At 37.7% G+C, this 23,696-nt stretch overlaps 1 protein-coding gene across 6 annotated transcripts in view; it reads right to left on the minus strand.

The window, feature by feature from the left end:
* Positions 1-23,696, minus strand: part of LOC117412252 (rho guanine nucleotide exchange factor 9) — a 74,164-nt gene that overhangs the window by 25,903 nt on the left and 24,565 nt on the right. The window contains exons 1-3 of one of the 6 annotated variants that reach the window (XM_058989499.1): positions 15,226-15,573; positions 2,954-3,133; positions 2,627-2,716 (exon numbers count right to left, since the gene is read on the minus strand). In XM_058989499.1, coding sequence (XP_058845482.1) covers positions 2,627-2,716; positions 2,954-3,133; positions 15,226-15,246 — 291 coding nt within the window. In that variant the 5' untranslated portion in view covers positions 15,247-15,573. Of the gene's footprint in view, positions 1-2,626; positions 2,717-2,953; positions 3,134-14,752; positions 14,903-15,168; positions 15,574-23,696 lie in introns of those variants that run through there. The other 5 variants (XM_058989502.1, XM_058989501.1, XM_058989500.1 and 2 more) reach the window with 5 other exon arrangements.

The raw sequence follows: 23,696 nt of genomic DNA on the forward strand, positions 1-23,696 counted from the left end.
CACTGGTTATGTTACCACATTGAGGTCCTCAGCTTCTATTTCTAGCCCATTGTGTTGAGAAGAAGACACCCTGACACTCCCTGTGACATACCGAGAGGATGAGACTGAACCCAGCAAGGCACTTCGCTCTTCACAATTCATTATTCTACCTAAAATAACTTTCCCTGCTCGAGAACTTTCCCTGCTGATTCCATGAACACGCCATTTCAAAGCTTGCTTTTTTACATTGCCATTCCTAAAGCATTTTCCAGCATGCACGGGCTCTGATAATTACTCATCTCCATTCATCTGAATCCCCTCTCTCACCTTTTCCAAAGGGCACCTCAGTGCTCTGATGTTCCCTAGCCTTGCCCCTGAGGGAATGTATTTTCATTGTAGCAGGATGGAAATCACTAGGCATATCTGTTCAGTGTGGAAACACTCCCAGATAGTGTGCTGGACTGTTAAACATGTTAACGTTTTTGCAACAAAAATAAAATATTTGTATTAGTTTTTTTTGAAGGGGGCCTTTGAGATAAGGACAGGGTTCTTATGCTTGAAACTAGCTTTCTAAGAAACATTGGACAAACGGGAGGGAGTAAAAAATAAAATGTCAGAGAAACTCTCTACTGTCTACCGTACCTGACCTGTTCCTGCCAATAATCCTGGAGCCATAAGTTTGCTTGTGTTAAAAACTGAGAAGCGGTTATGAAAACAAGGTCATCATTAATCTGAAGACTGTGACCTGAACACAGACTAATCCAATAGACCTTTCCATATCTACAGTTAAAAGCCGTGCCCTATAAGCTCTGTCAGCGAGACAGAGCTTATACCACGACAGCGAGACCAAAACGACTCAAGCCCATTGCTTGTACCTGAACTATAAAGAGCGGCTGGCAAACAGGGACACAGTGACGTCCGGTTTCTGTTGCTGGTACCCAGAATACATTTGATGTGACTGAAAGCAGAAGATATCACAGCCTTCAGATTGATGTCAGGCTGTCCCAGCACTACTTTACTAAATTGTTGGACATTGCTGCAAGAACTCTCAATACTTGATTGCTTTTTTTTTCCCCCTGCATGTACAGTAGCTGGGAAGAAAAATACAGAAAATTGATGTAATTAGCATATATTGAATTTATGAAAATGTATTCTGGAAGCTTATCTCTTGGGGTGTGATATTTATGGACAGCATGTCCAATGATTAATATTAGCATATTCAACTTCAGGTCAACAGGTCCCCTCATGAGAATAATCTCAAACTATAAATTATAAATAAGCAGGTCAACATGTGTTGTAAAAAATGTCTAGACCAGGTTTAATGAGAATTTAATGAACGATTACCAAGATATAGCCAAAAAGATTAAAAGGACGGATTTTCTAAAATTGGTAAGTAGATTTAGATTCCTCAATTTGTATCAATTTATATAAGTATAAAATCGGCTTTGCTTTTGCATTTCAACCTACATTAAAGCTCGTTTTGAACAGGGTAAGTCATGTCATTGATATAAATATTGTGAAATGTGACTTGCTTTTCGTTTTAGAGTTTTATCAATGAAGATTTGAAAATCAGACCCCTAGACCTGGAAAAGAGGAGAGCAGTCCTAGATAACAAAAGAAAATTAAATCATAAAACTCGGCCAAGACAACACATCAACATCACCAAAGACACCACAAATCACAGCACTGCATGGGTTAAAACACTGCAACAGCACGCATCAATACAGGCCTGAATGGCACACAAGAATGTCAGATAGCCAAGCATTAGCTTCAACAGGAGCATGGATCAGTTATCAATTCTATATAATGAGACATTAAAATCAGAGGAGTCACTGATGGTTTTAGATCGAACTGAATGATGTTTCATGACCAAGTAGCTATGGGTGCAAAGGCGCAGGTTGACATTGGAAAGAGCATGCTTTTCCTTTCCATGGTAAGGCCTGAAATCCATTTTCTGCCACAGTACCAAAAGGAGCACTGTAGATGCCTGGAATTTACATTATGGGGCTGATTTGTAACCGCTGTAGGGGTATATAGCTTCAAACGCCATTTTAATGTTGTCATTCTTTTACCTTTTTTCATTGTATTCTGGGATCTATTCAAGTGATCTGAATACCTCCATCATCTAAATCAGTACAACTGTGTACATAAACACATTTTTCTTTTACAATCAGAAATACACTAGAGAGACATACATGTTAGCTGTCTGATTTTCATAACCCTGGTATACAAAGGGCTCTGTTTTAATTATCCCAACACTACTGGGATTGAGAATCAGCTGGTGTTTAGATCAACTCAAAAGTACAATGTGAGTTTTGAATTCTGTAGATTTTGTTTCCCCTTTAAATGTCTCAGTCGTCTTTGAGAGTGCTAGGATAATCAGTATTGCTTGGCTGGTGTCTGCCTGCGCTTCCCCACTCTGTAAGATCACCTGAGACGTTGCCCTTTCAAACCTGCTCCTGTACTGTACGGTATTGTACCTTAAGTTGAAAGGTCACAATGTCACATGACTTTGTGGAACCAGGATGCTCAGGCAGTGATCTCAATAACAGGGCGACAGATGAATAAACTACAACTCAATAAAATGGCTTTTGAATCTACGTGTCCCTCAAGGGTCAGTGATGAGGATTCTCTCTAGATAACGCACCTTGGAAGTTGTATTTTGATATCTCGAGGCTGCTAACGGGTTGATATAGAAATTCGATTTTGTTTGTGGATGAGGAGGGGAGGATTCAACCTTTAAAAAGAAACAAACAAAAAAACAACTTTTTTTTTCAGCAGTCTTCCAAGATGAAAGATAATTTTGTGGGTGTTTTTTTTTTTAATGACGATGGATTGGTGGTGAAAACGGGTCAAAAGAATGGCTTTGAAAGGGTTAAGCTTTTCATGTGGTAATGTGATTGTCTGAAACCACTGCCTGAAAGAAAGAACGAAACGGCAGCAGAAGAGTGCATGGCATTTTGACTAAACTTACCCTCACAAAGCTGGCAGGAAACCATCCTTCCTCGTCGTCTATCTGTCCCCACCACCAGTCTTTATTGGATGCATCAAGGACCTTGATAACGTCTCCTGCTTTAAATGCCAACTCCCGGTCGACCATGGTGACGTGATCCCATACTGCCTCAGCACTGACGAGAGAACCACCACTGATCAACTAAACAGGAGGGGAGAAGAACAACATGGGGGTGAGTTACAAGACAGTACTGTCAAGGTCTAGTGAAGTCATATGTGTTCCACACAGCATGTTAAATGTGTGTTAGTAAGGAAACTGATTGTGCTAACATTTACAAATAATTATGTTATATGTAGTCCAATTTATCCCAATTTACTATGGGGTTTAAAGTTTGTACTCCCACAAGCTCACCACCGCACACTAAAAACTCTCCTGCTTATTATTGTATTCTCAATATATTACGGGAAAATAGGGTTTAAAAGCAGACAAAAATGCAGGCTATAGACTTGCTTTCAAACACCTCGATTGACAATCTTCGATAACCTTAGCTAAGTTAATATTTCTGCTCTCTCACACTTTTCTTGTTTTCTAGTTGAAATACTTTCCAAGACGCCAGGGGATTAAAAAAAAAGCATCTTGCTTTTATTTATTAGTAGTAAACATTGTAAAGATCATGACACTGATCTGCTTAATTCAACTGCAAAACATGAATACAGTGAACTTGTTTGTTCCTAAAATAGCTCTAAAATAAGGACCTGTCTACCTAATTGGATTTGGCATCACCCTGCATAGCAGTTTCACCCATTCCAGGTTTTAATAGGAGCTTGACTAGCCACAGTTCATAGGTGAGCTGTGTGTCTTATATAGCAAAAACTGGGACTGGATCAAACTGCTATGCAATGGAAGCCTTATTTCCATCCCAGAGACGGTCAAGCCTGAAATACGAATGACTGAATACATTAAGACTGCTCAAAACACCTTTCAGTACTTTCCGGATTATATGCCATGTCGTGCCAAGGCTATCATCGGGGGCAAACAGTGGCCCAACCAGAAACTACTGTAGGTGTATATCCTAATGAAGTGGTCAAGCAGTAAACCAGATTGTCTGTTTTATTTAAGCAAGTTTTACATGCTTATAAATGCTTATAAATGTAATATGCTAAAAGAAAGGCAACATTTCTTGCTGCTAAAGCCATAACTGTTCATCACTCTCCAGTCCCTGCAGCACCCAGTGATAATTACATCACAAATAAAGTTCTAAGCAATAACTATTTCTGCTGATGAGGAGGAGAGAATGATAATTATTTTTGCTTCCAGGATGTAAATCTTTGCATTTTAAGTGTTCGGCATATCAAAGCCCCCATCACAATCATTCTTCTCAGCTAAGACAGTAAGCTTCTTGGTAGACATTTAGTTAGCTAAGCGAAAAGAACAGCAACATAAGGATAAACCAAAAGCAATGTTTCTCTGTCTTTATATTTACCCACAGGGTTTTACATATTTTAAATCCAGCTCACGTTCTGTGAGAGATCTTAAGATCAGCTTTTTTTAATAGTCTCCATCATCTTTGGAGCCAAACTTTGTGGTACTTGGCTGATTACAGCTCACAACCTGAAAATGAATAAGGTAGATAACCATACTCAAATGGTACTACAGTATTTCTGTGCCAATTACAGTAGTTCAGTGCCAGCCTCAGAGTTTACTTAAAGTAAAATAAAGCACAAGAGTAATACCACCAACAATCAATGAATTAAGCTTATCTACTGGCCAGTGAATGGGTTATGAACAAAGTCCTCTTAGTCGCTTGACCAAGTAGTTCTCTACAGTCACCTTGGTCATAAACTGTATTTTAAATATATCCCATAATACCCATATATAATTATTTATTAATTTACAGTTAAAATACATAACATTTTCACTTGTCTCATGCTGTTAAAAGAATATACTGTTTGACAGTTATCTGTAGTGCTGTTTTTCTTTTACATTTTGTGATCAATCATTTTCAGTTCTTGTTAAACCTCCTCTCACACTGAGTGAAAAACAGCTGCGTAGGTAGAGCTCTCTCTCTCTCCTTTTCCACATCTCTTGCTCACCCCCTCTCTCATTTCCCCCCTCCCTCTCTGTCTCATCCCTCCCTCTCTCTGAGTGCTCAGCTCTGTTGCAGATCCTATTCCGCATTTGGATAATTTTCATCAGAACCTGTAAGCTTCTAGAAACACCCACACACTGTATGATGTCTTCTCCATTTAAGGTGCTTTTTTAAAACATCGGGTTCTGAGTGGTCAGTCTTGTCTTTGCAAATTTAAAATAGGTCCAGTCTGGTACAATGCAGATGAGAGGCATTCCTATTTTGGAAACATTCTGTTCTCCTGATACAGATTAACCCTTTCAAGTTAATCTCTGGATGTGTTAAAGGGCAGGTTGTCTCTTTCACAGCATGTCTAATTTTTGTCTAATTGGGCTATTATCTGGCTTGTCTATGCGTTGCTAAATAAAAAGCTTTTCCTACAGTTTTTAAAAACAATAGAAAATATTTCACAGAACGCTGAAGAATGTTCATCCCTAGCATTAAACATATAATGGAAAATGTGTTAAGTACTGTGAATTTAGGCTTATTTTCAAAGCACATTCTTCTGTCTTTGATTAACTCATATTTTCTGAAAGGAGAAAAACAACTAATTCGGGACATCTTGGAACACTAACATGGAACTTTCTACTTTCCAAAAATACAATTAAATTAAAGATTGATTGAGAAAAAAACAAATCTAAGGAGACGTTTGTACTAGCCTGATTGTAATAATAATAATAATAATAATAATAATAATAATAATAATAATAAAAATACAGCAGTTATTTAAAAACAATTTTCTTCCTTTGTTTGGCACCTGAAACACCGATGCAGCACCCCATTCAAAGAGGTATATTCACAATATACTGCACTAACAAAATATGCCCTCTTCCAGAAAGCAAGGGATAGCTGTTAGAAATGAACAGCAACGCTTTGATGTTAAAACTTTCATCCGAGACAGACCCTAGGGCTCACCTAGTACAAGCACTGGCGTTTGGAGAGCAGGGTGAGTCAAGCGTTGAATCCCATATGTGCCAACTTGACAGTCTTGACTGGGGAGCCACAGGTAGCTCTGGTCCAGCCTTTGCTCTCCCGCAGGATTAGGAAGATGAGGCTAGTTTGCCTCTGCAAGCTGCAGCAATCCACTGCTGGTTTTCAGTACAGCACAAACGATTAAGCTTTGATGAAGCACTGGTGTCTCAGGTCTGCGTCGGAGATTATGTAATCTCTTTATTACAACCCCACGTTTTTAGTAGGTATTTTGCAGGCATTTGACATCAATTACAAATTCTCAAGGAAGTGCGGATTATGAGACAATCTAATAAAAAGAAAGAATGATGATGTCATTCGCCCCATGCGTTTAAACTGATTTAAATGGATTTGGCCTGGGTGCCAGTCAACAGCGACAGCCTGGAGGGCTCACATATCTACATGGGGTTAAAAAACAGCAGTCCTGTCTAAATAAGAGGACAACAGACATCAGTTTTACTTGCTGTGGTTCTGTCAGTGGTGGATAGCTGATGAGGCTAGGAAATTCTGCATATTTTCCACTTAAAAATAGTCTAATGCATGCTGAGAATCACAGTGACAGACTAGTGTTCTTACTGAACAGCTTACTTTCAGAAACAGATTTTTTTTAGATAATTCGTTTTTTTTTTTAAATATATACATTCAAAGGATGAAAAGATCTTAAGCACAAGAAGAAGAGGGATCGTCATAATGTTGTGAGTGCTAACAGGAGGTAAGAAAATGGATTTGAAACCCGTCACTCCTTTAAACACCAATGGAAAGCCATCTGTCTCTGAATCACTAAACATATTTCACCTGTTAAATCACAGGGAAATAAATACCAGTTTTAGAAGGTACTTAAGTCGCTTTTCTAAGCAATCAGGTTTAACTGGTAGTAATGAGCCAAATTACTTCAGAGCACCATGTGCTTCTAGAAATTCACTCTTTCATGCCTGTGAGAGTATTGCATGTGTCTGAAGGGATGCTGTAAAGTCTATGTTGCTGGTTCAATGCCATTGATACTGAATGAGTTCAAAGTACTGCTTTTCTTTCAGGTCCACTATTTTTTATGCTTGGCACAGACCCTCATTTTTTAAGAAGTTAGAAAACTAAACTAATCCAAGGTCCCAAAAAAGGAATGATCTTCCCAAGGTTTTAACCCCAATTATTTTGTGGTTTCCATGACGTTTCTCTTGAACGGCTTGCTTTAACAAACTCATTTCCAAATGTTACCAAAGATAAAACAGCCCACATCTGTCATCCAATTGTAAGAAAAGAAAAGCACAGCTTTCCACTGGAATTAGTAGAGCACCACCGGGGTACTGCAGACGCCCCCTGAGGGAAGAACTGATCTAGTGAAGGATCCCCATGAGAATGTTCTGCTGCATGTTTATACATAAGTAACACAAGTTCAAATATCTTCCAGTACTTCAAAATAGACAGAAATGCAAGATCAACCTCCGTGGGATGCTTCATTTCCAGCACTGTTCTCTAATAAAAATTCTGCTGTGTAAATTGTAGCATAGATTATAAAACATACCCTTATTCGGCGTGTATGGATTAAATGGATCTCCATACAATCTATGATGGGTTACTTCAAGGGATGGTGTGGTTTGTTATTGCTTTCCTCATGAGTGTGATAACCACAGCACTCTATGGGTAGGTTTACTGTACAGTGATTTCTGGCACCTAGAATGGAGCGCTCTTTTACTAGAATCCTGATGTCATCATACCATCATCACACTAGCATGGAACACCTAGCAGAGATTGGCCAGTGCCAGTTCTGTATGATTAGCATCGTTATGTGGGTCAAAATATGCCAAATCCAAGGGAATTAAAGAATCATCATTTTACTGAGACAGAAATACACTTCCTCCTTAATTACCATACCGTGACATCCGCTGATCCACTGGTGCAGCAGAACTTGGAAGTTTGTTCTAAACCCTTGTCAAAATAAAGGATTATTTTTCCCTGGACTATTCATAGCGTGCTCCCTCTATTTCTGTTATAAATGTAGCCTATGAGCGTTCTGTTTATACAACAAGTGTTTATGTTTGAACCTGTATTTAACAGATTAATGTGGAGAATTACTTTCCTTAGATCAAGCTCTGCATCTGCTAAGCAATGCGGTGTGATTTGGAACAGTGTGATGGTACCAGTCATTCTGTCGTTGCATTTAAATGAACGCAAGGATAGTTTTCAAGATGAGATCTGAAAACAAAATAGCAGCAGCATTGAATACGAAAAACTGTATGCGATTCTAGATCTCTCAACACTCATTGCATAAACAAATATTGACCCCTATAAACATCTCTTTATGAAACACTACAACAGCAGCTTGTCCCACAGATGGAAACGCTGAGAAACATCCCAAGTCTCAATATCCCCCAAGGTTATCGTCATTGCTGACAAGGCTACGAGCCTTGTGTTATGAGCCACTAGAATAAAGGTACTTCAGAGGGTTCCATTGTGACACATTCCCGCACGCCAGCCTAGGAATGATCTGCTTGTGTTTTGCTGCATCAAATCTGAAGAAAAGAAAGTCTTCGTAATTCTAAATTATTTCTTGCGGGTCTAAGTTTCTTTCGTTTTGTTATTCAAGGTTAACCATCGTGCCGTGTACTTGAAGCGGAGAGCTTTCGAGGGATGAGTGTTGAGTATCCACAATGATCAAAAGGCTGTCAATAAAGGAAAACGTGTTGGACAGCTTCTGGAATATGAAACCAATCTGATCTGGACTGATGCAATAAACGTGACAACAAAACAAGCCTCATTATTATTAGTATTATTACTCAAATGCACTTTTCCAGCTGGTGTACTGACGACCTCATGTTATCTTACTGGAGGTTAGTAGGTAGTAGGTAGTCTAGAATCAGTGCCAATCGGCATCTGTGAAGCCAGCCCTAAGAGAAATGCTGAAGTAAGAATCCAATTAGAGTCAAAGGGAAACAATAACACCTTAAAGGTGAAATGACTATTATTAGTATTATTATAAATTAATTAGGGTGAATACATAACAAGCCTTGCATTAGAATAGAGAACCAATACCTTTTTTTAATGCATCTGCAATTAATTACCCTTTCCTGCGGGAATTGCTCAACCAGGCATGTGCAAGTCACCTGGAGAGCTTCTCTACCCTCTAACCCCCGCAGCCAAATGAGTGACTAGTGCTGTACTGCACCTAGCGAGCCTGAAGCATGCTTATACATTATACAGACCCTGTCACATGTCCATTACACCTAGAAATCTAGAACAATACAAATAGCTGTGTTTGTTCTGTATTGTACTCCCTGACCTCTCTCCTCTCTCACCTACAGAAAGAATGGCAGTGCACAGAACAAAAAGAGCTACTGCCCTGATTGGTCACTCAATGAAAGAGTTACTGCCCTGATTGGTCACTCAATGAAAGAGTTGCTGCCCTGATTGGTCACTCAATGAAAGAGCTACTGCCCTGATTGGTCGCTCGATGTGACTGCAAAATTGCCCCCAGTCTGTTTCCAATCTGTATTTTAATTTGATTTATTTTTTGGTTGACAAATGAACTGTCAGGACTGGAATGGCTGAAAATGATGGTTCAGCCAAGGCATCGGTTCCAGCTGGGTCTGGGTCAAGCTGGAAGCCAAGATTGTGTCAGCTTACAAATTGAGAGTTCAAACTGTAGCGTGTTTGTCATATACAGAGTGGCATTGGACTTGCACATAATATAAACAGCAGATACTCCAAGTGAAGTAAGAATGAAATATTATTCAAGATGATATTAGCCAATATTAGCCAATGATACATCTATCCAGAATGGGTGGGCAACCCTAACTCTGTGCAGTGCTGTCTCTACATTGTAAAGCGGAGTACAGAAACTACTGGCCCCGTTCTGCTTGATGCACCAAGCAGAATGAACTAATTCGGGTCTGATATAACAAGTACAGTAGCACTGCTAATTTTATTAGAGGAAAAACAAGCACAAAAAGCAAAGAGACATCAGGTATTAAACATATTCTCCTAATTAACAACCTCTCTCTATTAATTAGTGTGAATGCAAATTAAACTGTGTTTTTAGAATGCATAGTATTATAACTCTGTTTCACAGTACAGGTAATTTAAAATAGTCTGTATAATTCATTGACATTAGTAAATAATTCATGTTTCAGGTGAAGTTGCATGTGTGCAAGTACGTATATACAGTATTTATGTGTGCATACATTTTAATGAATGCCTGGTTAATAAATGCCTCAAATATGCATTACTTGTATAATCTGAGATGGATTTTTTGCATGAAAGAGGGCAATATTTCTGCAATCTACCTCCTGACCTTTCTTCTAGAGAAACACTGTGTTCTTGCTTAAAGGTAAAGTATTTCCACAAACATGCACCTGACCTTTACTACCTGCAGCAGCTTCACTGAATAAAAGATTAGTACAGCCACAATTTCCTATCATTGCTGGAATAAACCTTTCCTTCCATATAGACTATCACACTATATACAGCATACTGACACACACAGGGCTGACAGAAATCTATCTAAGGTAGGGAGCTGAACTGAAGCCCACTGCAGGAAGCAATGCACCAAGGCCTCATAGACGCATTGTAAGAGTTTATACAGAAGCTGCTTACAGTAAATAAATGATGTCGTGTGCACACATGGACTACAACAGGGCAATTCCTCTTGCATGTCTATCTTCACCTTGGCTTGTTCGGAACCAAACAATCAGCAAGGCAGGCCACAGCATGTGTAGACGCACCCCAAGCCAGGCCCTGTACTGTGCATGTGTGTATATATATATATATATATCATCGATATCGATATCATATCGATAACAATTTTCATATCGTTGCCCACCACTACTCTGCAGGGACAGCCCCAAAGGCAAAGCCTTGCAGTGTAAGGATTTATATTTTCCTAATGAAGGCATCAGAATGACATCTTTCATTTCGCAAAGCCTCTAATTGAAAGTGTTGCTATTCTCTTCATTTAGAATTTCATTACATTATCAACCTCCCTATAACGTTTCTAATTAACATATAAGCTTGAAAGCAACACTCCACCTTGAATACCGTAATAAGAATCTATGTGTGCTGATCTTGTCGTCAGAACCAGCAATGTCTTCCAGCTTGCTGTGCTACACATTATTTCAATTCTTCACTAAAACAGATGTGATGGACACTGGACTGTTGCAAATGATTTGCATGATATCAATCAATCTTTTAAAAGACGTTGTAAACTGCTGGATCTCAAAATGATACACTGATTGAGATTAAATAACTCTTCAGAAGGTTCTTCAATAGGCTAATTTGTAGCATTGCAGGCAGCCTTCCAATGCAGTTATTAGCCTTTTTGTTTTGTTTTCTGATAAGCATACTGTACTAACCCAATATACATTTTACAGCAAAGCATCAATGAATATATGAATGACCAGAGGTAATAACAGAAAGCTGCTGACATATTTTCTAATGCCTCAATCAAATCAAGCACTGGAAGGCTTATTGTACTCTATATGTTCGATCGGAAACATTACCCATAGTTGACATGTCCATAACAGACTGCTATACATGTAGTGTAAAAGGATGGTATGATTCTGTGGGCTCCCATCACACCCCCATTCTTACATCATGCCCATATTTTTCACTTGATTTCTTACTGGAAAGGTCTCAAATTATTATTATTTTTTTTAACTCTTCGCAGTCCTGTGTCAGTGTTACCCAAGTCCTCAATCTATAAAGTGTAAAGTTTTAAAAAAGGGACATTTAGGAGAGTTTATTTTAAGATGTAGCTTTTCTAACATTGCACCTGCCTAAAGGTTTCAAAACTCAAAATGCTGAAAACTGTTTTGCAGCATATGGCATCTTTGAAAAAAAAACCAACACATGCTGGGGTTAAATAGCCGTTGAAAGCATATGCTTAATAATCCTGGTCGTGATGTGAAACCCGTTCAGCTTGGTTTTTATTTTCGCCACCTAAAACAAGCATGTTAGTATCATGCATCCCCCTGCAAGGGCTGGAACTGCTAATCATGCTGCTGTATCATGAAAAGGTAGATCACACTGACCTATACACACTGTATGCACAAGTAAAAAACTGCAGGTAATGATGCTCTCAATAACTTGTGGCAGTGTTCATCACAATTGTACAAGAGGTTCTCCAGTTATGTAAGCGGTACGAAGTGGCATTCCCACTTATAAACACTCTCCATAGTAAAAGCATACCAGTGTAATAGAGCACAGTGAAAGCATGGTAACGCATTGGTAAGCATTGTAAAGCACAGGGAGGTTTTGGTAAAGCATATTCAAAAACAGGTAAACTATGTACAGAATAACCATAGGAAAAACATGGTGAAAAAATAACATGCAAAAATACCATGGTAAACTTTTATAAGGGCCTCTCCTAAGCCCATCTGCAGGGATATGCACTCCCGACAGGGTATAGAAATACGTACAGCGATGAGGACTATTTCAGTGCCAGCTGGGTACACGTCTCAACAGAATTCTTAAAAGAGGTTTCCTTCAAATTAGTTTTATCGTAAATGAGTGAACAACTGTCCCGAATTATAATCAGATGCTTGTTTTGTATTAAAAACTCTTCTATGGGCCAGTCATACAAACAGCATCTCAACCCGAGCACAAAAAACGTCATTATTTAAGACAGACAGACAGCAAACACTGTACTGTAAGAGCAAGCAGCAGTGCCACTTAAGAGACAGGGAGACTAGGTGACACAGAGGGCTCATTCGTCAGCCTTTAACAGGGTCTGGGTTTAAATCCAGTGCTAGTCACAAGCTAGCACCCACGGAGCCGCACACACAAACGCCCAGCCACCCCCAAATATGCACACACCAACGCACCCACACGACTAGGCGTGACTAAGAACAGGTCCACCTTTTCCTTATGTTCCAGAACATTTCATATTTTTAGCTCCACATGGTATCACATGTGACAGCTACACTGTTAACATACCTTTCAATATTACATACCAAGGGCTATTAATACTGTCCCTGCTTAACCTTTTTAATGTGGCCAGTACACCAACACTGCATCTGCTAGTGCAGCATCTGTGTCTGGTCTTTCTGAATCATAAGCTGGAAAATGCATTTTGACTGAGTGCCTAAGGTATCAACAATGCATAATTGGTAGTGCTTTAACAAGGCTCTGTGAAAGGGAAGTAAATGTTGTGTCACTTTACTGATTCGGGCCAAGTACTGTAGGTGCTCCAACGAGGACACTGAGAGTTAGGTAAAAACAGAATCCAAGAAGTTCAATACCGTAGTTAATGCTGCTGGCAGCATTGTAAACAGCGCCTCCTGCTGGAGATGTGCGTGTATTAAAGCGTACTTTATCAGCCTATCAGTGCTCAGTAGCATCAGTAAATCCCAACCCCCTTTTGAAAATGTCATCATATATTTAATTTGAAATGGCACCTGCTAAGTGCCCTGCTGTAGATAACAACACTGAGCTAGGCTCCTGCAAAGAGCAGAAGATGCCACTGCAAGACTGCTATTGAATGAAGGGACGCGTGGTCTTTAGGCTGCATCCTAGTAATAATACCATTGGCTGAATTCCGAGAAGCAAGCAATCCGACAAGTCTTTACCTAACAGTTTACCAGTCAGGTGCTTGAAAGCCCCCTGTCACCTGTACATACACTGCGGTCGTTAGTTATCTCAACACACTGGACTTCTCATTAAATACTTATGTCTTATTTACTTTACTAGATAAAACTCCTGATGAATTGAATAGATAATGTAGTCTGTTGGTACCACAGTTTACATCAGACCCAAGAGAACGCTGAAGTAGAAGAAATTAAAGATAACAAGTTTTTAAAATTATTATTATTATTATTATTATTATTATTATTATTATTATTATTATTATACCATAGTTCAGTTGTTTGGTGTTAAGTCTGGTTAAGTTTGCAATTGCATTCCATACAAATGCAAAACCTCTTAGGATGTTTACATAAAAATAAATTAAAAAAAAAAAAAAACAGACTTCATAGACAACTGAATGCATCTTTCCAACCAACCTATTTACTATTTTAAAATGGTTTCCGGTATATTTAGCCTATCCGGTGAGCAGGAACAGTTGGTTCTAAATATTATAAACACGGTTTAAAAAAAAAAAAGGTGTTCCACAGAACCATACCTCTGTGCAGTGAGCGCGTGCTGCAATTGTAATTTGCATATTCCATAAATTGCTACCAATTTGCGAATTGATGCCGGTGTGAATTATAATCATGCCACTCCAACCGGCGACCCCCTTAGTAACAGTAAAGGGTATCCCTTGTCTCTCCGACGCAGCCGATATATTTCCAATATTACTCCAGCAGCTAAATATGAATAACAATAGGCTACCTGAAAAAGGTGTACAGTGAAATAAATGTGATCAGCAAGCACCAACATATTACAGTAGAAAGAACAGAAATCCTGCACCTGAACCACATCAAGCACCATCGCATTCTTAATTGCATACTACAGATATTTTTGTCATGCTTTTTTTTTTTTCTAGCATAGCAAGGATAAAGAAGGTGAGGGGGAGGAAAGGGCGGAGAAAATTTAATAGCTTGTTATTTTTTTTAGGGTATTGCTAGATAGCTTAGTATTAATTAATTAGGATGCTATGTCTGAAAAATGAAAATAAATACAAATTAAAAAGAAAAATCTATACAACAACGACCACCATCACAGCCACCACCACTACGCTCACAGACATTATAAAATGACAAGACACGACAAAAGATTTAGGGAGAGATATAATATACCAACGTCATTCATATCACTGTGGCCATGTTGGAGCGCCGAGTGTCCCCACTCTGAATGCAAGCGCACTCTCTCCCCCGCTTCCACTGTGTATCTGCTGTGCGCGTCTCAGTGCAGGCAGGCAAACAGCGGCTCAAGCAAGAATCCATTAACGAGAACCCAAGATGAACATTAAAACGACGTTCACGAGCACCAGCACCACGATCACGGTAAATACAACCACCGTTTGTACGTCCAAGGTCATGGTGCAGTGCAGTGTGTAATACTGAAGATGCTGAGGTGGTAGGTTGTTTTCAGATGTCAACCTAGGTTCTGTGTAACTGTCCATACAGCCACCATTATATAATAATAAATAAATAAATAATACCAACAGCCTTTTTGTTTTAATATATATGTATATATGATGTTTTCTTCTTACGGTTTCTTATTGTAGCTCATGTTTAAAGCTCGCCAACAGAAGCATCAGCATCCTCACCATCATCATCCTCATCATCATCAGATTCAGTACCCTTAATTTCTCTTCCAGTATAAAAACCCCCGGCGACGGGATAGCTTCTTCTTGGCTTGCTGGGTTAATATAATGTGCAATACGGCTGCAACGAGCGTGTATTGGTAGAACGTTGGTGTGTTCTATGGTGCTGACGGCAACGCAAGCGGCTTCTGCATCTCAGTACGAAGCGGTGAGCAGCAACTGAGGCGGCCCTTTCTGCATGCTAATCAGGAGCGGCAGCTAGGCAGCGAGGGGACTCAGCTATCAATCAAAGAAGGGGGGAGCCAATACAGACAGGAGAGGCACAGCGAATACTTAGTCATCACACCAAGATTGCAAATCTATTTAAGCCTTTGAAAATAAGCAGTTACCACCGTATCTCCATAGATCACTGAATCACTATTTGATATATCACAGATCAAAGAATTTATTACTGCCGAAATATTACCGTAGACTGTTATTTGTCTTTATACTATTGGTACTTTATTTGCAATGTATATAGACTGTACTTTATATGTGTTTAAACTGTTTTACAAATATAATGTTGGTAACATGCTCATATTGTGGTTTCTCAAATCAGCTTTCTGGTCCACGTACTGGGTGATTCTCTATATGTCTCAGTCGTGTTTTAAAGAGGATTAGAATAAACTCACAGCGATCCCCCTCTTCCAGTGTTGCTTTTCGAACTGTTGTTTGATACTGAAATAGGATTCAGAGTGTCATTGCCGGTCTTTTACAGAACAGAACATCTGTACAGATGTTTAATTAAATATACATCACTTTGAATCGCGCATCAAAATTTATATTCTATTTATACATTAATGACAATTAATTATTTATTTATTTTTTTAGGAATATATGATACTAAATGTTACTGTAGATTAGTGCTTGGATTATCCGGTTAATTCTAGCTATATCCCAGAATCTACTGCATAATATGTACTTGATAATCAAGACTCAACCAATTACTCAAACAGTAGGCCTATGCATTTATATAATAATGATGCATTTGAAAAATAGGTCATAGGAGCATCTTTATTGGGACTTGAAAAGGGGATGATAACATTAATACAGTGGGTAATACAACCTCTGTAATTCCAGAGATGTAAAGGGAGGGTATAATCATAAAAAAAACGAATTCTAGCAAAACATAAAACAGGGTCATAGGGCAATGTGGGGACAGCAACACACGCCCCTGAAGTCAGACTGACACATTTCGCAAAAAAAGTCAGTCTGGAGAAATGGCCTTAGGGAGTTCATTGGCTCTTTAAAATCAGTGACAAACTCAAAGAAAAGAAGAAAAGAAACAGGCCGCATGAGCTAATCACAATGATGATACAGTGCCTGGTGTTTAAACTGTCACAAAATGAACTTCAAAATTACAATTCCACGAGATGTGGTAGTTTGGTTTTTAATACATTTTGGTTTAAATCTGCCTCTAATACAGTTACTCGATTAGGAGATGAAAACAAATAGTTACGATGGGAGTATTTCAAATAATCTGAATACTGTAAAAGAATCAAATCTAGAAAACGATTTTAGAGGTTTTCAAATTAAATGAAAGCTGCTAACATGTGGACTAATACATATTATTACTATAACCCTAAATAAACTTTATTACAAACATTCTGCATATCTATGTGTTTCAAGCAAAACAATGCTATTTATAATAATAATAATAATAATAATAATAATAATAATAATAATAATAATAATAATAATACATATTGACTGCAGGTTATTTTTGTTATGTTTGTTTGTTTGTTTGTTTTATCATAGAGCTGCACTGTAGTCGTGCAAACATTTTAATATCCTGTATATTTTTTCCTTTTCTGTTCTGCATTTCATGCATCAATATTAGCACTATACTCTTGAACAATTACAATAATTCCCACAACTGATACAGTCTTTGGACTGCAGTGAAGTTCAGTGGGCAGTCAGCATGTTGATTAGGCTTCATAAAGTGAAGGATCCTGAAAAGGTCAGAAGGAGGGTAATTTGATTGGGTGTCAAACTTTGATGACTCGCCTCAGTCACGTTTATGACAATCTCATGTGAGGAGAGTCAGGAAATGTACCCACTGGACTTCCCTGATGAAAAACGAATGGCACTTCCTTGCACTAAATTACACTGATATCATTAGAGCCAGGGTAACTGTACACATTAACATAGCTTACATTAACATGGTAACATTCCTAGATAGAGCGAAGAGGTATACTACAAACACTATTTTATAACTGTATTATCTAGCTATAGCCAACATAACATATCCAATGTTGAGTCCTTGGTATGCAGTTCACACAGGCAGCATGCATCTACACCTCATTTAATACAATTATTATATATTCTATCCATCTGTTTAAATCAAGGAACTCAATCACGTGTCAAAATGTGAAAATAATGTCGATTCCATAAGCTTAAATCTGCATATTGTTTTAATGCAATGTCAAGGTCTGTAGCAATTTATGAACACAGCTGATGGTTCTGAAATGTATATATTTTGAGCAAGCCTACATCAGTAGCCTATTCAATACTTTCTTGCTTCATGTTGTATTGTAGGCTATACCGCTATCAGTGTATATATTGAAAAACGAAAAAAAAATAATAAATTAATTTGTTAATACCTTTCCAAAACAATTTTACAAAGATGTACTTAAGGGTTACTTATAGTGTCAAGACAATGCTACACTTCAATGTCAGAAATGTACAGTCAGCATATAGTTGCCTTTTTATCTTTTGCTTATTTTATTTAAAAAATGTACCTAGCTCTATAGTACACTTTACCATTCGTTAACATCAGCTGTCTGTATTTAATATATTTTAAAAAGTGTTGTAAAATGTAACTTTACAAAACATATAGTTTCTCATCCAAAAATATAGGCAGCAGTTTTTGATGAGCGTCTTCAGAAAAAAAAAAAATAAATTGGGGGATGCGCAGGGCAACTAGTAACAGAGCATTCGGACAGCTAATTAATTGACGGAGCTTCTGAATCCACATGGTTTCAGTACTTATGGAGTGCAATGTTTATGATGCTAACAACGTTACCGGCAGCTCTCTTTCTTACATTCTGTTCCTTTAGTGACACCAAGCCTTGTGAAGAAGATCCTGTCTTAGCCCCTCCCACAGTCTCCTGCAGTAAAAACACCATTATATAATCTGCAGGTGCCAACCATGACCTTTGGGTCAAGGTCTGCATTTGGTCATGTTGCTGTTGCTATGACAACTATCAGACGATTAGCCTGGAAGTAAAAAAAACAAAAAAAACAAACCCTTAGCTTCACTTGCTGGTTTTTCTGAAGTCGGAAGGTTGAGAGAGTAAACGAATGGCTGTTATGAAACAGCAGTAACAATAACGGCAGTTCAACCCAATAACTATATATATATATATATATATATATATATATATATATATATATATATATATATATATATATATACTACAGTGGAATGAAGGTTGGTGGTACATTACAATAGATAACAATAACAATGTGAAATACCAAAAAGCTAAACTGTAGTATTGTAATGATTTCCAACACTGAGTCAATCATATCAGTGAAATAACAAAAGGCATTTTTAAGGACAGCCATATTTTTTTCATTGTTTATAAGCAAAAGATGAACAACATTTTTTAACAGTCAGCAAACAAGGCAAATTGCCTTCAAATACAATATGGCCCTCATGTTTTTGTTGTTGTTTGTTTGTTTGTTTGTTGGTTTATTTTTTGTACTGTTTTTCTTGTGAATGAGTCACACTGAAGGTGTCTGACCCAGAAGCGGTCTCATTCCGGCATGTTAAATTTCTTCCATACAGTCAGATCATAGACCGTCAATGGAGAGCGGGAGAGAGTGTGGACAGGCTAATGCTATCAATATTAACTTTCTGTGGAACGTCTTTTATAGCAAAACAGCTCTCAGTGCAACAATGCCTGCTGAATTGCTTTGCAAACTGTAGCAGTTCCATCCATCAAGGCTATTGCCACATGTCATTACACAAGCACCGTCTCCACTGAGGTTTCTCCTAATCCTTGTCGAATTCTGTGTAACGATGTGGGATTTTTCAAACATGAAAAAAGTAGGCATGATTAATGGAAAATAGCTACTGGTTAAAAATAAAGCACGTCTTCATTGAGAGACCTATTTAGCAGCAAATTAGGTGTATATTCAATCAGAAAAGTCTCTTTATGCTGCTTTATTTATTTCTATATTTCTGATGGCGACATTCAAGGGAATTTCCACAGAGATGCTGTATATATCTCGATTTATCTAAGGGCTTCCTGAATGTTAAGACATAGCGAGCTGTACTGACAGTTCTATTGCACTACAGAACAAGGATGCAAGATCAAGGTATAAAGCTATCTTTTTTGATGTAATGCAGGCGTGATATACCTAAGTACACAACTGTATCAGAAAAGGGTTATGGCTAGAGTTAGGGATAGGGTTAGGGTTAGGATTATATACGCAATCATCTTTAGATATTAAGAAACCGGAGAAGACGCAGGTCTGCGCACTTTTATTGTTCGGAGACAAAACAAAATAAATACTTGATACAAAACAAAACAAAAAGGTTCTTGAAGAAAAATGCTTCCCTTTCATTTTTGTATCCTATTATACAAGCATGCCTCATACCTTGTCTGGTGAGCAGCCTCTTCTTTTATACAGAGGCAGACAGGCATTTCTCAATTGAGGACTGACAATTGCCTTCACCTGGCTGTCTCCATGGAAACCAGTTTGGATCGGTGATTGACCAACCCTGCAGGGAATTGACCCTATAATTGCCAAATCAATACCACAAAATAATACAAACAAATGTGTATTTATATGAACCACATGCATTGGTCCATAAAACTGAGGGATCCTTCCCATGTGCAAGGTACCTCCTCCCTGCTGTGGAAGGTGTCCCAATAAGGAATACAAACATACTGAAATTAACAAAAAGATTTAGAATTTTATATTAGGATCAGAGTTGGTGCTCCCTAGTCACATCAAATCCCCAATGTGCATTCCTCCCAATACTATTTAAAAAAAAAAAAAAAACAGCATTTGTATTTGCCTCTCTGTTTCATTTGCCTATGTATGTGTATATATACATATATAGTCATATATAACTTAACACAAAGTATTTGGGTTCAACATGTATTTTTTGCTATTTGTTTTATCTTTTTTACTTTTTTTATATATTCATAATTCTACTGCATCTCCAGTGTGGCATTTAAACACCAAAGGTTACATCTGCAATTCTAAATCTCGAAGAATCTAATGCATTCATGAATACAAATCACATCAAAATTAATCTGTCAAAACCTGTTATGTCTTTAATAGGAATGGGAAGTTCACTGGATGCTCGCAGCACAGTGATTATTGTGTGCCTGTGATGACAATAAGCACACATTTTTTTTGTGTTGTATAAATTACATGTGTTATTATTATCATCATATAATTCTAAGGGCTTTCCTCACAGCTTCTTCTCATCTTCTGCATGTTGCCTCAGACATGTAGCCACTGTTTATGAAGGTATATTGCATAATTGTGTGTGTGTGTATATATATATATATATACTGTGACAGATAATTCACAGGGGGAAAGGTGGTCATCTCTCAGGATTTGACACAGTGAAAGCACTGACACATCTTCAAAGCTGTAACATATCCCAGCGTCCAAGAGAGAGAGAGAGAGAGAGAGAGAGAGAGAGAGAGAGATTTCAAATTGCCATGACTGGGAACTGTTTAGCCACTGGAGAGTTTAACCTCCAAATAAATGTTTTTTGGAAGCATAAACACAAGCAATAAACTGTGTAGGAATAGCGTCTGGAATATTCATTTTTGTTCAGTCAATAAACTATTGATGATGAAATCACCCGAATAGATATGTAAATCAAATCTCCCCCAAATGCTTTTTCACCAGTAAAACCCTTATAAAAGTTTACCGTGGTATTTTGGTATGTTATTTCCATAGTTTTGCCTTTTCGTTTTACCATAGTCTATCCTGGTTTGCCATGTTATACACTATATGACACTTTTACTATGATAAACTTATATCCAAAGCGTTATACCATCTGATTACATTACACTTGTCTTTAAATGGCTATTGACCTATAAAACAACATTACCATAGCTTTAACAACAATGTACTGGCACTATGCCCCTTTATTTGAAATACTTGAACAGAAATAAAACCATCAGGAATCTTGTAGCAAAATGCAAATGTGTTAATAGAAGGTGAAAGCATGATGGGATAGCTCCATTTTCACCCTGCAGCCTCGCTGGTATATCAAAACATGAAATGTATAGAAATGCCGCTCTCGAAAGCCAGCTAATTGCTAATCAGTAATCTGCCTGTGTCTCTGAATTTGTGCAGCATGCAGCAACTACTTTTAAAGCAGTGCACTCTCTCTGCTTAGCTTTCATGAAACACACGTACAAAAAAATAAATAAGGCTTAACCTTTCATGTATGTTAAATTATACTCCCAACCCACATTTAACTGTTCATATTGATACAGGTTCAATTTACACTACGTCAAAGCACTAAAAAAAAGCCCACTCACCCACTGTGAAACCCACTCTATTCAATATTGATCAAATCATTGACATTGAAAAAATAATGAAAAAAAAGACCCTACTAGGCCACCGTATTTTGTTACCATGGCGCTATTAATAATAAAAAAGCTCACATTTTTTAACTTGGGCATGATATGTAGAGTAACCCAGGAGGATGCTAATAATGTTGTAATTAATCCTGTACATTACACTGAGGCCTGTGATTAAGTATTCATCTAGTACTCCTGAAAACCTAAAAAGGACATTTTTAATTGGGTATGAAACCGAACAGGGAGGAATGGAGTAATTAAGAGGCTACTTTATGTAAAGTTATATAAAAAGCACCTCATATTACCAATCTGATCCCTTGGGTTTCTGATTAATGTGTAGTGGCTATTCAACTGAACTCTTGAAATATATTTCAAAACCATTCAGAAATAATTGAGATTATCCCCTATATTGAAACTTCTTACTGGGGATGGACGTATCAAAACAACTTAAAGTGATTTCTCCTTACTTTTTGTCGCTATTGGTTTTTTATGCACGTGCATTGTAATTGATCATTACATTTCAGTGTTTTTCTTTCCCCACACACAAACCTCGCTGCGAATGCATATTTTTTAATTGTTTTGTCAGGTTTCTTTAAAATGTTTTCTGAGAATTTTATTTTTGCAGTTTTCCCATTGTTATACCATGCATTTACCATAGTTTACAATGGTTGTAGATGTTTACGTCTCTGTGCTTTACAATGCTTACCTATGCTTTCCCAATGCTTTATTACACTTTGCTGTGCTTTTACTGTGGGAAACGTTTAGAAAGGCAGTAGCACTTCCGTGTTGTGTATTTTATTTGTATGAAACTATCACCTCCCTTGCTTTAGTGTAAAGTGGTCCGAACATTTCTTCCACCCAAGCAAGGAGCATTCCATTGCCTTTCTAAAAATGCAGTGGTTGAGAGGAGACCCACTAAACTCAGTTAAGAAACAAAAGCATATTCTACAACAGAGATCTTCTCAGAGCTCATTCCGTAGCTTTATCTTTACACACAGATTGCAAAATTGGTGCTCATGCATCTTTGTTTGTGTGTGTGTGGTGTTTGTTTTTTACTTTTAATATGTGCCCAAATAAAGCGATTAAGCAGGAATAGGGACAGTGGGTACTTCACAATCAATAACTGTCTTGATCCCTCATACTCTACATAAAGCATGCTGACAGCAGCAACCCTGATTCTTATATTTGTTCTGCTTGGAGCTCAGACCACTATATTATCATATAAAGCAAACTATAATAAATGTGTTTATGTTCTAATAAATCGGCTTGTTTATGCATTAGCAATTTCCAGAGAGCGTTGAACAGACGGTTGCTTTTATGCTTCCATGTGTAATTTAAACAAGAAGTGGGAATCCCAAAATCATAGCGGGGGTTACATGTACAGATAAACAGTCAATATATCATATATAAATGTGTTATAAAGGATGTGATGAATCATTGTTTGACATATGCAGCATATCCCCTTCGGGCCCTGGGTCCACAGATATGAACATAAAATGCGTTAAATAAATGACTCCAGAGTATAAAATAGTTTATTTGATGATGATCTTTTTGTTTTAATTTATAAAAATGATTGGCACTGCAGGAGAAAAACAATAATAATGCTAATAATAGCAATAGGTTGTTCTAATAACATGGAAATAAGGCATGGGTAATGTTTCATAAAGCTTTAACAACAAGCACTGGGTCATTGAAATGTTACTGTGTTTAACGTTATTCTTTTTGCATGATCGTCACTATTTCAATGGATTTTTCCAGTTTTCTAACGGAGCGTATACATAATAGAGTCCTACCTCAATACAGTCGAGTCGTTGCACCCCAAAAATAAGGGTTCTTAATAAAAAAAGGGTTCCAGGTAGAGGAAGAAACTGG

The sequence above is a fragment of the Acipenser ruthenus genome, chromosome 16 (assembly GCF_902713425.1).
Source record: "Acipenser ruthenus chromosome 16, fAciRut3.2 maternal haplotype, whole genome shotgun sequence".
NCBI classification, from domain to species: domain Eukaryota; kingdom Metazoa; phylum Chordata; class Actinopteri; order Acipenseriformes; family Acipenseridae; genus Acipenser; species Acipenser ruthenus.